General features: G+C 41.8%; 1 protein-coding gene across 2 annotated transcripts in view; it reads right to left on the reverse strand.

Moving 5' to 3' along the window:
* The window catches only part of SETBP1 (SET binding protein 1), a 190410-nt gene that overhangs the window by 144261 nt on the left and 27555 nt on the right, over positions 1–18594 (reverse strand). Inside the window, exon 2 of one of the 2 annotated variants that reach the window (XM_040421156.1) lies at positions 14340–14960. The exons of the other annotated variant lie outside the window; for it this stretch is intronic. Within the exon in view, the coding sequence (XP_040277090.1) occupies positions 14340–14825 (486 nt within the window). The 5' untranslated portion in view covers positions 14826–14960. The remainder of the gene's footprint in view (positions 1–14339; positions 14961–18594) is intronic. 2 annotated transcript variants of the gene reach the window in all.

Here is an 18594-nt window from a genome sequence, read left to right on the forward strand (position 1 = left end):
AATGCATTCCGTTCCGTTCTCATACCGGAGAGCAAACTGCAGCATGCTGTGGGTTGCTTTCCGTCCTGAGATGTGGAGCAAGACAGATCAGTCATGACCCACAATGGGGACGGATCAGTTTTCTCTGACACAATAGAAAACGGATCCGTTATCTTTCAATGGAGTTCATGACGCATCCGTCTCGGCCATGTTAAAGATAATACAACCGGATCCGTTCATAATGCAGACGGTTGTATTATCAGTATTGGAAAAGTTTTTGCTGAACCCTGCCGGACCCAGCAAAAAGAGTGAAAGTAGCCTAACTGAGGGAAACAAAAAACAGGGGTTCATCTTTTACTGATCTCCTGAAGTTCTCATGGGGATCAACAGGGTGGGGGGTTGGGGGCACACTGCGCATATGCAGCTACCCTCCTTTCAATTTTATGGAAATGCTAAAAATAGTCATGTGTGGTGGGCCCTCCTGCACCTTCCTGGCTCCTGCTGGTTCCACTGCACGCACCAGTATTTTTCCAGCAGAGTACTGGCATTTATCCCAGACATGGCCATCTTAAATATTGATTGGACCCTGGGAAAGATTTTACTTGGGGCCCCCTGGATCCCGTCTTCCTACACTCTAGCATGCAATCACGCCCTCCACCACAACACACACACACAAAAATCCACACACCTCGTAGAGTACAGTGAATGACTGTAAATACTTCCAGTTCTAAAGACTCCAGCGGCTCAGGATCAGTGCTCTCGGCAGCTGGGCTCAGGGATGGAAGTGGGCACCGCTCTGCAGTTCAGGAAGGAGACCAGGGCTCGGCTCACCCTAGCATTGCAGTGCACCCCAGCAACCCACAGTATGCAGTATAGCACCCTATAGTATATAGCACCACACAGTATGCAGTATAGCACCCTATAGTATACAGCACCCCACAGTATGCAGTATAGCACCCCACAGTATGCAGTATAGCACCCTGTAGTATACAGCACCCCACAGTATGCAGTATAGCACCCTATAGTATACAGCACCCCATAGTATGCAGTATAGCTCCCTATAGTATACAGCACCCCACAGTATGCAGTATAGCACCCAATAGTATACAGCACCCCACAGTATGCAGTAAAGCACCCTATAGTATACAGCACCCCACAGTATGCAGTAAAGCCCCTATAGTATACAGCACCCCACAGTATGCAGTTAAGTACTCTATATTATACAGTACCCCACAGTTTGCAATATATAGTATAGCACCCCACAGTATACAGTATGGCACCTTATAGTATACAGCACCCCACAGTATGCAGTATAGCACCCCACAATATGCAATATAGCACCCTATAGTATACAGCACCCCACAGTATACAGCACTTCACAGTATGCAGTAAAGCACCGTATAGTATACAGCACCCACAGTATGCAATATATAGTATAGCATCTTATAGCATACAGTATAGCACCTCACAGTATACAGCACCCCACAGTCTACAGTATACAGCACACCACACGATACAGCACCCCACAGTATGCAGCACCTCACAGTATGCAGCACCCCACACTATACAGTATACAGCACCCCACAGTATACAGCACCCCACAGTATACAGTAGAGCAGTATAGCACCCCACAGTATACAGTAGAGCAGTACAGCACCCCACACTATACAGCACCCCACTATACAATAGCTTAACAGTATATTAGCATAACAGCTCCTGTCACCTTTTCCTGATGTAATTTTCACACAAAAAAGCTCCACAATTATGGCAAACTTCTCCTGCATGCTGCAGCAACACTCCTGGTAGAGAGAAAGGACCTTTGATTACCTCATAGCCATGTGACCAGTAATATCGCTATGTTACTGGTCACATGGTGATGATGTCATCTAAGGTGCTTTCTCCTTAGAGAATCACAGTTCTCACTCTCTCACAGTTCGCTGCCTTGAGTGCCCGCATGCAGGCAGGCATGGCAGCACCTCCCCGTGTAGCTGACAGCCTGACACCCGGGGCGTCAGGCTATGCCGGATATGGTAACTCCGGTAGTGTGCTCTTCTGCTGGAATGGACTACCACAGATGTGAACCTAAGTCAGGTAGAAATCCTAGATATTTCTGCCTATGGAAGACCATAGTTGCCTTGCACGCCACGTACAGATCTCCCTCCCTTGTTTCCATTTCGAATAGGATAAACAACGAGTACTAAACACGGCACAACCTGGCGTTACAGCAGCCTGGGAACAATGAGTCACTGATTGTCTTGTTGGATATCACGTGTTCTGGTATTACATCAGATTTTTACTGTACACTCACAGACCAGCTTCAGTGGGCACAGACAAATCTGCACTGTATGCTCTTAGCCACAAGCCTGTAGGTGCTCTTTTTTTTTTTTATTCTCATAGAAGGACCTTCCTGTCCTCTGATATCCCTGTTTTTGCTCTTGTTCGGGGTCCCAGCAGTTAAACCCGCCCGATAAGAAACTTGAAACGTTATAAGTGGACTAATAATAAATACTGTGCAGAATTCTGGCGCATTATGATCAGTAAGGGCACCTTCACATGTGACAGATTTTGATGCAGAAATTTTCTACAACTGAAATCCTCTCCATTCATCAAATTGGGTTGTTTTGGTGGCAAGCATGTAGATTACTGCAAGCTTCATTTAAATTAATGGAATGGAGTTTCAGTCTCAGAACATTTCTTCAATAAAAACTGCCACGGATGAAGTCACCCTAAATCTGCCCAATATCAAAGTTTCCATCCTATCTGACTTAAACAGAACACCCCTTTATTTGTCTTAATAGGTGCCCAAGTAGATAACGCCTAATATTTGAAGAAAATGTAAAAATCTAAAAATAAAATAGAAAGAAATTTTCAAAAATTCCAAATTAGTCTTCAATGTGCAAAACTAATGGCTGACCCAGCCATATCCAGTTTATTTTTCCAACCCATCTCCCTAAAAAACCCAGTAATGATTTGCTGAGCTGTGAACATGTGTTACTTTGTCAAGTAGAAAACCACACTTTCTTCAGAAGTCTGCTTGCTACTTCTTGTCACCATCGTTTCCTAGGGTCCCGGAGTCTTTTTCAACACCCTGACAAAACTGCGAGAACTAAAATGACCAGATGTGACACGTCAACACACATACACATGTCTTTGGAGATCAATAACACTTTCCCACGCTAGTCAGGAAACAGGTTCACTACACAAGCTATAGCAAGGAAATTTAAAGTAGAACTTTCAAACTTAAAAAAAAAGATCTGCAAAAACGGCATGTATGTAGGGTCCATGTGTGATCTGCACAGCTTGGGCAGAAGTTGCTGAAAACAAGTAAAAAAATAATTCCTAGGCCACATTCACATCTGTGGCAAGAGGACCTGGCTGCCTCATCCGGGACACATGGTGTCCGAAACACGCCTTTTATGCCAGAAAGGGGCCAGATCACTGCCAGATCCTGTTATAGTCAAATGGATACGGCAGCGATCTGTAGAAGTTGGCAATGCCGGAACAGCCTGCAGGAAACACTGACCGGAGATGTGAACATGGCCTTAGTCCTGTATATTGTTAAGTGATCATTGTATGTTAGTATAATAGATGGTAATCATAGTTTCTCTGAAGATAAGTGAAAAGGAAGTGAGTTGACCACAATGAACTTTATATATATAATTTTTTTTTGCACTGCCAATGAGCTTTATCTTTACTAAGCAAACCACAATGTTCTGTAAAAAACAAGAGACTCACGTAATGTTCACTGTGCACGGTATGTAAAATCAAGATAATCTTTTTCACTAGTGGTCTGCAACCTGTGGTTCTCCAACTGGTTTGAGACTACCAACCACAGGCATGATGGAAATATAGCTGTAAAACAGTTGGAGGACAGAAAGACCAATGCTTTTGTCTCAAACCATTTGAAAAAGAAGCCATCTTTCAATGTAAACTTTGGATGCCAAGCAATATGATGCATGTTACTTCTAAAGCAATATCATGGAGGTGGTTGCATGCATTAATGTCCTTTGATCCCATGCCAAACTTAAAGCGCACGTAGATATTACTTCATGCCACATACCAACCTCTGCTGAATGCAAGAGCAAAGCTCCTTTTATCCCAATCCTATTCCATTCTTTCTAGACTACAACTGTTGCTCAGTCTAGATCCCAGATGGTTTAGAAAAGGGAAAACCTTAAGCGAGTAGCCTAAATTGTATGATGCAGTGACATCATGCACAGTACGGTGAATATACTGCATGGAGATGATCCGGGGTCTAACTATTGAAGGTGCAGAGATCACTGGGGTTCCGGAGTTTGGCTATGTTCAATATTCCTCATATTCCATAACAGAAATTGTATTTTCTGGTTTGGAATCCGCTATCAAAACGCCACCAGCAGCCTCCCACTAACTTGAACTGAAAAACGTTGATGGTAGCATTTTTTTGCCATTAATTTCAAAACCACTGTGACATGTTCATTCTTTGAAGCAGATTGAAAATAAGTTTTTACGTTGAAATCAATGGGGATCCCGAAAAAAAAAATGTTTTACCAATGTTTTTAGTGATTCTGCTGACAAACTCTTCTGAATTATCCCACCCAAGGTCTGGATTAGAGGGGGAAAAAATGGCAAAAACACTTCCAAAACAGCTACTGGTTTTTCTACTGTGGATTTTACCCATGTGAACATATTATGAAGGGTCCAAAAGGTCCATTTGTCCATATGACAAGACCGGGACACTAAGGATGCGTGATAGTTGGGGCCATGTTACATATTTAATAGTAATAACTAAGAGTTTTAGCTCTGAGATAAGGTGTACGTTGTTTATGCCTGTTACCTCTGACAAAACAAACTGGAGGGTGGCAACCCAAAAAGCTCTAGCTAATGTCAAAGTACAAATCCCAACACGTCCCAGCAGGCAATGGCTGGTCAGGCGTGCTTATATTGCAGTTCCTTATCAGCTATCAGAGTCGCATGATGCTTTAGCCTGCAGCACAAGCTCTCTCACCATCAGCTTATCTTTAATTCATAGTTTAAAATGTCACATTACTTCACAAGAAATAATGCTTCAGGTCAAACTGATGTCAAAGGCTTCGTGTAAGTCCAAAGCTTTGCCGAGAGTTCGAAGGTTTTAAAAAAAAAAAAAGCCTGTAGCTCCCAATAGGACTCAAGCTATGGTTTAATGGGTGGTTTGATAACACAAATCAATGAATACCACACACAATGCTACAGGTCAAGTCTTCACATAGCTATTCACCCAGGTAGATGGAAGGAAGCAATAAAAACCCAAAAAAGGCACTATTAGTATAGAAGCCTTCACAAAATAGTCTCAAAAACTCTAACAAACTAAACAAAACAATAGGGAAACAATGTAAGTTAGTCCTGAAACCTGCTTCATCTACATATACTAGAAGAATTGTTCAAGGACACATATGGCTTTTAGAGAAGATACCATGCAAGGGTAAACATGATGCAACAGGTACACACAGTATGAAATTTCCATACAGCTTACAAGGGTTATCCAGAATTAGAAAACCATGGCACACTGGTCCACAGGTTATGCCTCGTATGTATTGCAGATAAGCTCCACTGAAGTGAACAGGGTTGAGCTGCAATAACGGCAAAACCTGTGCACAGATATGGTGGTGTTTCTGGAAAAAGGCAGTCGTGTTTTTTTTTATCTTGGGCAAGCCCTAAAGAACAGTCCTCTTCTTGTTACATACTACTAACAGATGTTTATTCAAACCCACTCCAACTATTAGGAAACATTCTATTTATGGATAAGGAGGTCTGGAGAACATCCACTGATGACCACTGATTTCAAAGGGTGTCCCAAAATTTGTTTTATTTTCCAAACCTTTTTATGCTGTATTTAAGGAGCAAGACTTCCTTGCACCCAACTGGAGACAAGGGGCGTACCAATATATTAAATAGGGTTGTACAAACTTGAAAACCCTAACTGATAGCAACTGGGGATCCAAGTCTATTATAAAAATGTGGTCTACCATCTTGTTGCCACTATCTGGTTTGGAGCAGGTGGATAATGTCCTCAACAGCAGCACTTGAGTTGACAATAGAGAACGATGAGAGAGAGAGAGAGAGAGAGAGAGAGAGAGAGAGAGAGAGAGAGAAAAAGAGATGAGAAAGAAGAGAGAGTATATTTTTCCAAGCATGTAATGCATTTTCAATTTGGGTAGAATGGATTCGTATCCAAATGGAAATTCTTGGCTGATGCAGACAAACAAATTTTAGTAAATTCACTCATCTCTATCAGACAACCTCTTTCGTCCTTATCTCTTGACGCTATAAAGTAGGCACATTGGCCCAATTACTATGAGTGGACTTCTTTTTACTGCCTCCTCCTCCACCCAACTTTCTCTGTATTTGTCTTAGCTTGCCTTTCTGTCTTCCTACATCAAGGTTGAAGAACACAAATTATAGATTATATACCTCATAGTATCAGCTGAATATATTTTTGCCGCTTCTTATTATAGACCCACTTTTAATAAGTTCTCAGCTAATATTCTAACAAAACTGTCAAAGCAAGTCAAAACATCTCTTGATGTTCTTGGGCGTCGACACATTGCCAGGAGTAGCAAAGATTCCTACAACCGATTATTATCTAAGCCTATTAAACTTAACAACACCTTTCTCTTGTGGAAAAAAAACTGGATTAAAAAGTATATACTCTACTCCAGTCCTATGAAGACATTTCACTTTAGCAAATCCAGGAAGACTTTACCACCACCAGGTCACGTTGACCTTGAATCCTCAAGCAGTTGGCATCTGAAGTTCCGGCCAGTCAGTAGCTCGTTGCACAGACACAAATGTGATCAGTCACAGTTGTAAAGCCATGCGCTTGTAAGGGATAAAATTTCTAGCCTTGTCGTATATAGTTACAAAAGCCCTATTGAGTGTAGTTTTCATTGACTAATTTTTTATGCAATGACAGTTAATTCAATATCCACCATTGTGCATCCTCCAGATCGGCTGCCCAGATAAAACGTTACCCAGCAGATGCCTCGAATGTAAATACACTAATCTGAACGCGAGCTCTGCTTTTATAAAAAGGAAATGTACTCAAACTGAAAGGCTGGGGGGGGGAGGGAATCTGATTTAAAGGGTCTTTCAAAGATCGTTCTTTGCCGAAAGCAACAAATGGTCCTGGATTGAACAGTTGTATGCTAATTTCCAGGCTTGTGCGAAGTCGCATTCAACAAGGCGGTATGCAGAACTTCATCTACACAACACTAGTTCTGGAGCGTGACTTATAAAAAAAACTGCCTTCAGGCACAAAATTCAGAAGGAAAGCCAGCAGATATACACAAAGCAGTCATTTTATATAACATTTGTATGCACAGATTTCTCACGCAAGAGGACAGAAGGTAATAAAACAAGAAGTAGGTACTGCCAGTCCATGACCAAGAATGGAATAGGTATGGGTGGGGGGGGGGGGGGGGGGGTCATAAGAGATGGCTGTGTCACATTATATTAATTGGAGGACCCTGTCAATGTCCATTTAAAGTGGTATTCCAGTTTGAAGCATTTATCACCTATTCACTAAATAGAAAATGCATGCTAAAACAATGGGTGCCTGATCAGTGGAACCCTCAATGACGGGCAGAATGGGCCCATGGTCTCCAATTCTCTACCCCCCAAAAAAGCATGGCTAAGTGCAAATAGAACAGAATGGTAGTTAAGGATGTACTCACTGACTGAAACAGGTGATTGCTCTACTAGGCTCTTTCAGTCGGTGCTATAAACTTTGAATGGAGCAGCCAAGGCACATGCTCGACTATTGCTCCATTCAAAATCATCCTACCCTTGATCATCCAGCTCTCAGGAACAGACAGGGGCATCCACTTATGTCAATTGATGGGGGTCCCACCAGTCAGGCACACACCAATGTATCATTCATTCCCTATCCAGTGGACAGATGATTGGATCACTCCTTTAAGTTAGGATCAAAACAAGACTGGTTGGCTTTTCCATGTTTATGGATTTTTCAGGGGTTTCTGCCACATATGAAAATACCTTGCTATGGACTCTGATGTAGAGATAGTCAGTCGTAACAGCTGAAATTTATTGTCAGGTATTGCCTATGGAATGAAAATTTGGCGTGTGGCGTCCAACCAAGTGGACAAATTTCATCTGTAGCTCACAACTTGCCTCTTAATGAAGGCCTACAGTTTTATAGATCCATAATTGTTAATAGACAGAGAAAAGTGGGTGTACCAAATCCAGCCACGGTTCCACCTTTGCAAAAGACGCCATAAAAACACCTTTTTGATTTGGATGGTTCCTGAATTTTGACTACCAAATGCAAATGCATGCAAAGCCTGTTGTCGAGAGTCTGAAAATAACCCTGAAAGACTATCGTTTTTATAAGATACACATGGGGAAGTGGTCAGCACCCCCACATTCGCTAAATTAACACATGCAACTCACAAACGATGGGACTCCCCATGTATAGCAGACACTGGCAGCTGCAACCTCTGACTTGTTCTCACAGAGGCAGGGAATTGAATCAAAGGCTAAAGAAGAAAGAAAGAAACAACCTCCCCTCAGGGGGAGAGTGGAAACACAATACCAGACACTCTCACACTTTACAAATACAACCGGGCCTCATTTTATTTTCTGTCCTTAACAAAGAGCTATTGGTATTTTCTCCTGATCCTTTACAGCATCCAGTAGAGCAGATGGCGTCCTGCGCTCTCCAAGCACCGCTCTGCACACAAGGGGAAGGAAGATATGAACCAGCAGGGTGGATCCAACATCATATTATCTTGTCTGCGAGCATGGAATGTGCTCCGGTTATGAATCAAGCATGGAAAAATGTGTTGAAACCTTCGCAGGTTGCTATTATTAGAATGCACGTCATCAATGTACTGGGAATAACTGGGCTCCGAAAAAAACAAATGACAGAACATTTGAAGGCAAAACAGGTCTCCAAATAAAAAGACCAGGGAACACAATGTCAAGCAGTCGCTAGTCTTTAAGAACTTTTTTTCCCTGAAACTAAAGACTCCAACAAATTGAACTTCCTGATTTGTCCTCTTCTGTAAAGATGCCAAACAATATGGCTGACATTAAAGGTCCCATAAGGGATGTCCCCAAATTTCCAAGTCTTTATTGGAATCCAGGCTTGCAATCCCCAAAATTTGGATGAATAGCCTTTTACTGGTAGTCATAGTATTCACATTTTCAAAGGACTGGGCTAAAATGAACAAGTCAATCTCTGATCCCTAATGGAGGCCATTATAGTGTCTGTGTGTTGTAAAAGCAGATACTGGACGTGGGTCTGTAGCTTGTTACTTGCAAGTGACCAGATATAGATAATCTATCTGTGGTATACAGATGGTTAAGCTTTTCCAAACCTGTAAGGCTTTAAATGTATAGCTAGTCCTTCATTTCCAGGACGGCTCATTTTCTAAAGAACCTTCTGGCAATACAGCGATGACGGCATACCTTCACTTGACATGTACTATATAAACACCTTGCTAAATGTAAAGTTCTAGGTAAGGGCCACCACAGCTGGCAGACAGCAAGCAAACATATCTGGTCTGCAGGTTTCAGTTTCGCAACGTGCTGATCAACATTCACACGTAGAAGACTAGGTCAAATTGAGAAGAATCAGAAAGGAATGAAACCTATTTATCAAGCAGGGTCCTCTGTACACAAGAAAAAAAATTCCACTGTTGGTGATACCTTTTCATGGCCAACTGAAAAGAGGATGAAAAAAGGAAGCTTTTGAGACTACCAAGATATTTTATTAAGCCTGATACCGCCTCAAAAGCTTGCCATTTGTTCTCAGGGTCTCTCAATTTTACCTTTTCTATCTACCACCTAAGAAAAGAGAGGTGAGCGTGACTACATTTTTATGATGAACCATTCAAAACCAAAAGGCCCCTATACACAGACAGATTTTAACCAAGCCCACTTTTTTAGTGATATTGACTGACAATCTTATAATATATGGTGGCCTCCTAACTACCTTGGCAGAGGATGATGGTGGAGAGAAGTAATGCAACGCACACCATTATTTTAACTATATCAATACAACAACAAAAAAACACTGCTCTCCAATGTCATTTCAATCACTCTTTAGCTACTTTACTCATCCCTCTGCAGCTCTGGCCTCTTCACTTTCTGTAGGTGCGCAGCAACTCATCCCATGATGACATCAAGCAGCTGTATCTCAGTCAGCTCGTGTTAACCCTTACCTCCTCTGTATACAAAACAGTTCCTCACACAGTTTCTTTCTCCACTGTCTAGAGATAATATAGAACTATATACCGGTACTTCTTTAAATTTAGTAGCAGGGTGAATGAATGAAAGTTGTCTGGGCCTCTTCACTATAGGATCACTATGCCGGCATTGAAAGGAGAAAAGGAGCAGAGAAGCTACTGAGCATGTCAGTCCACCACTGAATGCAGGAGAAGATGGAACTACACTTTGTCCACTTGAGAAACAGCAGGGGTGCATTCCCAGTGAGGAAAATGTAGCCTAATATTCTTACTGCATGTTTTTGCATTAATACATGAATTGAAATGATTTGTTCATTGCATAGTAATACTTTTTTGGGATACACCTTTAAAAAGAGGAGGATGTCCAAATCAATTTTTACTGTCAAAAACATACAATGTCCTATGAATGTAATAGTGTCCAACTCCGATGGGGCACATAGGTCATGTCAAGATAATACCTGTTCCTCTGTGCAAAAGGATAAGAAAGAAGATAGGAATCCCAACATTTTTGAACCATTGTGTGGAATATTCATTTATTTTAAGGCTTGCCAAGAGCAGATCAAGAAAAATGCTGAAAACATCTGTGGGGTGGCAGGACAAGATATAAAACAGGGATGCATTATTGAAAGACTTCAAAATGGCTATGAATTATTGCCTCAGAACACATGTGAACTCGCAGATAAAGTTCAGGAAATCTATTGAGGTTCAGATATTAATTCAGTGCACTAACATGTGAATCCCATTATCCTCCATGGATAAAACAGAAGGGCGATGGTGAATAAGCTGTGGAATGGAAAGATCTTAAAGGGATTGCAAGAGATTATGAAAAATGGTTCTAGCTACACCTGTCTATGGGCTATTTCTAATATACACAGTTGTAATACCAAACATAGCCAATAAAAAAAAAGAGGGGTCCTGTGTTTGGGCAAAAAAAATAAAAAATTACATGGAGGTAGAGGTTATTTCTGAGGAGTAACTACAAGAGAGGAGATAAGCGCTACGAGTAGTTTTACATAGGACTACCAGAAAAGTCACTTGGATGACTAGAGGCGGAGGAAAGGGACCAGAAAAGCATCAGCACTTGACAGGTGGATGTGTGTGGTAAAGGGAGTATTAAAGGGGTTGTCCAGGAAATGTCTTCACTAGTTGATCGTTGGGGGCCTGACACCCTGCATCCTCTCTGATCAGGTGTTTGAGAGTAGCTTCATTGCCCTAACTACACACCATGCTATTAACTGTGTAATGGACAGAGCTTGCCACTTCAGTGGGAACAGTGCTGTAGTAATGAGCTCCCTTCAGTTGATGGTGCTGTGTAGTTCAGATGCCGAGTTCCAGAGACAGAGCCATACCCGAACAGCTGACTGTTGGGAGTGCGGGTTGTAAGACCACCGCCGATCAGCTAGTGATGGCCTATCATAGGCATAGGCTATCGCTTAATAAAAGCTGGACAGCCTGGTGAATTTAAACCCGGGTTTCCAAAGTGCTTATATAAATTACAAAATCGCCAAAATTGATCAATTTTTCAAGAATATGATACGCTCCTTAGAGATCTCAGACCTCAAAAGAAATATATGAATGCTTGACATCATATGGATTTTAATTTCCATCCTTAATAGTGGCCGGTAAAACAAGACCAAACACATCTTCTACCTTCCATTTCAGACACCAGTCGGAGTCGTTAACGTCCCATCGTACAGAGCGGCGGGTACTGCCGGGCTCTGTCCACCACCATGCTGTTATTTAAATGACTTTCAAACTTTCGGTGGTTTACCACCTGGTGTTATCTGCATCGATACAGCACAATTCATGCCACTGAGCCATATGTAAACATTAGCCGAGAAATGCGCTTTAAAATATCAGCAGGGAGCAAAATCCATTTCGGTAGTTTGCAAACCAATTCTTACAACTTCAGCGTGAGCCCGGAGAACTTAGCAGATCCCTGCGCAGTTGTCAACACATGCAAACAACAAGTAACACGAACGCCGCGATCACTCGACTAAACACATGGGGTGTTTGTTATTCATTGTGTTAATTATTTTATTAACAACAGAGGGGTTTGTTTGACAATCATATTGATGTCTACTCATGGAACAACATAGCCCATTCTCATCCAGTGCTGCAATCATAATTCTGAAGGCAGTTGAGTTCATATCTCCCAGTACTCCCAGCTTGTCCAGTGAATGTCATTCTGGGACTGTGGAGTCCTGATCATGTAGAAAATGAAACACTCTCCCAGAATGAAGTTCTTAGGAAATTACAGAAGGTCTCTCCTGACTACCCCATACACACAGACACTCAGTTGAGATTGTATGTATTCTCAATGGTGAGAGCGGGAAAAAAAAAACTGCCAGACACCTCCAAGAGAGGCTTAACTCTGAAAAAGGAAAACATTGGGTAGAAAAATTATATTTTGCTCCCCCCCAACATCAACTGATGGGGAATAGTTCCCCCATAGACACTAGATTAGAGGGCAGCCCCACTGAAAACAAACCGTTTTAGCCACCAGTACTGTGTAACAGTAATGTGTATGAGGGCCTTTGGAATTGTACTGCAATGTTAAGAAACTTACAACTTCGTTATATCTATATATTAAAATGTGAAAGGATCGATGAAAGTGAATCAACACTTTATGTCCTATTCCTGTGAGCCAGTAGGCCAAAGAAAATGCTAGAAGTTCATTGCTGGTCCCAAACAACTTAGGCATTTTCCATTAACGCCTATGGCAGTATGGGCTGCAAAAAAAAAGGCACATTGGCTCCTGGACTAGGCTGCCCATCTTATACGTTTCCCTTGAATTAGTCTTGGAAATGGTTACCAGACCCCCAACAGTTCAACTAAATGAAATGTATATCACCATAGAACCCTAGGGTGATTCAAGCTTAGTTCAGTGGATTCTGGGCAATCAAGAGTTATTTCCATAGCGCAGCAACTAAAATGCAGAGATTGTTCTCTATCTAAAATGGACCTTAAAGGGGCTGTATAGAATTATTCCCCAGAAACAGTGCCAGTCTTTTTCACCGGTTGTGATGGAGAAAAAAACAAAGCTGCAACTCCTAAAGGACCTTCACAGAAAAGCAAGTAATGAAAGTATCAATTAGGGCTAACTGAGCCACCTGCAGTAAAGCCGGCCATACATTTCAGACAATGATCGTAGGCACTGGGGCTGATCAGTTGTCTGTGGGATCGCTTGTATGAATGATCTCACCGGCAACATGCCAGAATAAACTTACTCTCTGGTCCTTGAGCACAATGGCAAATGATCAGAACAATTTAGCCAATCATGCCATAGACATGGATTTTAGGCCAACAGTGGCTGATATTTTCCAGCATGGCAGATTGCACTTTCAGCAGACAAAAGACTGCCGTTGGTCATCACACTAGTTTTAATTGACAACTTTTATCTCGTGAGTATGTCCAGTGTAAGAAAAACTTTAATGCAAATCATAGCAATCAGACGTCCACTATCGGTTGAGAGGACAGAAAATTGGTTAGTATGGCATAGCATATGTGACTAATACTTTGCTTCCCTCAACAGGGTTATTTGCGAAACCTCCTCCCTAACAAGTGTTTGAATCTGGGCCACGTTGGTGGTTTGTATGCAGAGGACGACACTTCAGTCATGTGCTACTTACACTTTATACATACTAGGTATATTTATTTTTTGATATGCTACTTGTATTTGATCACACCCCACTCACAAAACAGAAAGACTTACTTGACCACCTCCCTAATGTTTTACTAGTGTTGTTTCTTTGGATAGAGGAGCCCTTCATTGTATCATGTTGTCTATAGGGAAGAGTGATGTTGACTAAGCCTATATAAACTAAGCAAAGAGGCCTCTATTGAAAAGCCCCCGTGACATTTAGCCCTTTCTTTCTATTCCTTATAGGAGAAATGAAAATCTGACTCGAAGAGATTCCTCTCACTTGTGTACAGATTTATCCATAATTATGGAAAGAGAAGCCCTGTTGAGTTCAAGACCACCTCTGAGTTTCGATCAAATATATTTTGAGACCTCTTCATGGTTCTATGGGTTGCGTCTACAATATGTACCTGCATATAACTTGAGATTCAGCAGTAGCTTTCTCTTAAATGCAAATGAACAAAGTCTGTATATGAATTTGGTTTTCTTACCTTCTTTTTCATATGAGCTCTCTCATCTTCTTTTGCAAGTTTGCTATTTTTCCCAGACTTGGAGAGTTTCTGCTCTCCAGTTTGCTTTATAGTAATTTTAATCTCTGGGGGGCAAATATAGTTCTCCAAGTTTTTTGGAGGCTTCTTTGCCCTCTTGGTGGTCTGAATCTTAAGTTTTAGACTTCCTTCGGTAAAATTGGCCTCCTTGATGGAAAACTCTTGTTCTTCCAAACCATCTGCTGTCACCCATTTCTCACTGTCTGCATTGGAGTTAGAATCCATATCTCTTCCAGATCCTAGTTCATCCTCTTCTTCCGGTTCGACAGACTCTCCATTTCCAGTCTTAGTGGCCCCAGGTGCTGGCTTCAAGGTGTTATCTCCACCAGGACAGCCAGATGTTGAGGTCTTCGCAGAAGAAACAGATGGCAAGAAGTCTGTCTCACAACACCGCTGTCGGCTGCTGCTTCCGTTTTCACGTTGCTCCATGGTAAATCCAGCAATCTACTAACTTTTGACCAAAGTATATTGGAGTTGGACTGGTAAATTGGTCTATAGTAGTAGTAGTATTTAAATTATCGCCTTAGTGTCCAAAATCAGCAATGGCCAGAGAGAAGTGGAAATCTGGAAAAAAGGATAAAAATAATTCAGTGAACAAATACCTAAATGTCATTGTTTATACCAAAAGACTACTTGGTTGTCATTTTCTCACCATTATCAAATTCTAGACCTCCTGATACCACTTAATTACAAAGTAAAAGAAAGCCACCTATTCACATTTCATTCCTAACATTTCACCTTGGCTACAATAGAATATGCATGAACTAAACTCCACCAAGGTCCACAATTAAGCCTCAACTTACGCTTTCTAATATGATATAAATAGCGATCTGCTTAGCCTTTCGGGAACAAGATCTGGAATGTTTAATTGATTACCAACAGCCACCATTTTGAGAGAGGTTGCCTCTGATGTTTTAGAGTCAATTTATCCAAGTCCTGCTACCAAAAGGAACACCAGAGAGCCAATTTTGCCAAGTAATGCAAAGGCAAGCCAGAAACGCTCTCATGCAGCAGGGGAAATGTAGTATTAAATGGTGGCCATTCAGTTTAATGGCCATTCCTGTAATAAACGTAATACAAGTTTACTGGAGCAGGAGCCACTCATTCAGATCTTCACAAAATAACCTCCTAGGGTTTATGCGCACGACCACGATTTGACCGCGTGCTTGCCGGATCTCCCAGGCCAACTGTTATCCTCCCCATGGAAGTTAAATATTTCCCCGATATTTATAACAAATTGGCCTTTAAGAGTCCCAACACCAGAAGAATTTTTTACTACAATTTTGGGTGGTCGTCTCAAAGATGTTGTACTGCGTTTCTTAGCGGGTACAACACACATCGTGGATAGGTGAAATGTCATTGAAGCAAATCACAAATTTCACTGAATTTGCACACATCAGATCAATTAAAATAAAAAAATCTGAAAGGTCAACTTTTGAGAAAGATCAAATAACCCCAAAAATACACAAAGTCAAAGAACGAAGAGCTTTACTGGAGGAATCTTAGCACTTATGTCAGCCCTTACTTACTTACTTGACTAGACTAAAAACCACATACGAAGAATTTACATGGCTAAAACTTTGCCTTCCATCTCTATACAGCAGTACCCAACAAATTTCAAATGAGATCCAAATTGCAATTTACTTTTTGTATTAGTAGTTTCACATCTGTATTAAAAAATACAACTCATATTATTATCTTGCTTCTAGGCAAAGTTGGAGTGATAATCTAAGTTGCTGATACAAGCTATAAGCACCATGATTTGACTCTGCCAAGTACACAGATGTGAGGAAGTTGGAGGGTGTGCCGGAGAGCCTACTCCTTTACCCTTAATCAGATTTCTAAACAGACAAACATTTCCTAGAAACAGTTTTTTCTATGGTTACACTGATCTGTTGTTTTAGAGGTGGGAACCTGCTAAAAGATGTTATCACTGCATATCATTATTCAATAGGATCTTATCACTGCATATAATTCACATTATTATTCAAAGAGGAAAACAGAAAGTCAACATAGTAAGGGTACTTTCACACTGGCGTTTTGGTTTCTGTTTGTGAGATCCATTCAGGGCTCTCACAAGCGGTCCAAAACTGATCATTTTTGCCCCAATGCATTCTGAATGGAAAAGGATCCGCTCAGAATGCATCAGTTTGCCTCTGTGCTGCCTCCATTCCGCTCTGGAGGCGGACACCAAAACGCTGCTTGCAGCGTTTTGGTGTCCGCCTGACGATGCGTAGGGCAAACTGATCCGTCCTGACACACAATGTAAGTCAATGGGGACGGATCCGTTTTCACTGACACAATAGAAAACTGATCCATCCCCCATTGACTTTCAATGGTGTTCAAGACCGATCCGTTTTTGCAATGGTAAAGATAATACAAACGCATCCGTTCTGAATGGATGCATGCGGTTGTATTATCTGAACTGATCCGTCTGTGCAGATCTATGATGGTGTGAAAGTAGCCTAAGAGAAAAGAATATTTAGGAGCATCAAGAACAGCAAGGTCCACAAGACCACACAGACAAGGGACCTATAATGAATGGAGACAATGTCCAAGGGCTTAAAGGGCTTCTGTCACCCCACTCTTTTTTTTTTGTGTACTTATAATCCCTATACTGCGATATATCTATACATTATGTTATTAATCATTTTCGTTTAGTAGATATGTCAAAAAACTTACTTTTATAATATGCTAATTACCTGTCTACCAGCAAGTAGGGCGTCTACTTGCTGGTAGCAGCCGCAAAAAACTGCCCCCTCCTTCTGTTGATTGACAGGGCCAGCCGCGATCTCCTCCTCCGACTGACCCTGTCAGCATTTCAAAAATCGCACGCCTGTGTTGATTCGGCGCAGGGCATGCGCTCTGAGATAAGGAGGCTCGCCTCCTCAGCACTCCCTCAGTGCACCTGCGCCGATGACGTCACCGAAACAGTTTTTTCTACACTGCGTGCAGAATTATTAGGCAAATGAGTATTTTGACCACATCATCCTCTTTATGCATGTTGTCTTACTCCAAGCTGTATAGGCTCGAAAGCCTACTACCAATTAAGCATATTAGGTGATGTGCATCTCTGTAATGAGAAGGGGTGTGGTCTAATGACATCAACACCCTATATTAGGTGTGCATAATTATTAGGCAACTTCCTTTCCTTTGGCAAAATGGGTCAAAAGAAGCACTTGACAGGCTCCGAAAAGTCAAAAATAGTGAGATATCTTGCAGAGGGATGCAGCACTCTTAAAATTGCAAAGCTTCTGAAGCGTGATCATCGAACAATCAAGTGTTTCATTCAGAATAGTCAACAGGGTCGCAAGAAGCCTGTGGAAAAACCAAGGCGCAAAATAACTGCCTATGAACTGAGAAAAGTCAAGCGTGCAGCTGCCAAGATGCCACTTGCCACCAGTTTGGCCATATTTCAGAGCTGCAACATCACTGGAGTGCCCAAAAGCACAAGGTGTGCAATACTCAGAGACATGGCCAAGGTAAGAAAGGCTGAAAGACGACCACCACTGAACAAGACACACAAGCTGAAACGTCAAGACTGGGCCAAGAAATATCTCAAGACTGATTTTTCTAAGGTTTTATGGACTGATGAAATGAGAGTGAGTCTTGATGGGCCAGATGGATGGGCCCGTGGCTGGATTGGTAAAGGGCAGAGAGCTCCAGTCCGACTCAGACGCCAGCAAGGTGGAGGTGGAGTACTGGTTTGGGCTGGCATCATCAAAGATGAGCTTGTGGGGCCTTTTCGGGTTGAGGATGGAGTCAAGCTCAACTCCCAGTCCTACTGCCAGTTTCTGGAAGACACCTTCTTCAAGCAGTGGTACAGGAAGAAGTCTGCATCCTTCAAGAAAAACATGATTTTCATGCAGGACAATGCTCCATCACACGCGTCCAAGTACTCCACAGCGTGGCTGGCAAGAAAGGGTATAAAAGAAGAAAATCTAATGACATGGCCTCCTTGTTCACCTGATCTGAACCCCATTGAGAACCTGTGGTCCATCATCAAATGTGAGATTTACAAGGAGGGAAAACAGTACACCTCTCTGAACAGTGTCTGGGAGGCTGTGGTTGCTGCTGCACGCAATGTTGATGGTGAACAGATCAAAACACTGACAGAATCCATGGATGGCAGGCTTTTGAGTGTCCTTGCAAAGAAAGGTGGCTATATTGGTCACTGATTTGTTTTTGTTTTGTTTTT

This window comes from Bufo bufo, chromosome 2 (assembly GCF_905171765.1).
Source record: "Bufo bufo chromosome 2, aBufBuf1.1, whole genome shotgun sequence".
Lineage (NCBI taxonomy): Eukaryota > Metazoa > Chordata > Amphibia > Anura > Bufonidae > Bufo > Bufo bufo.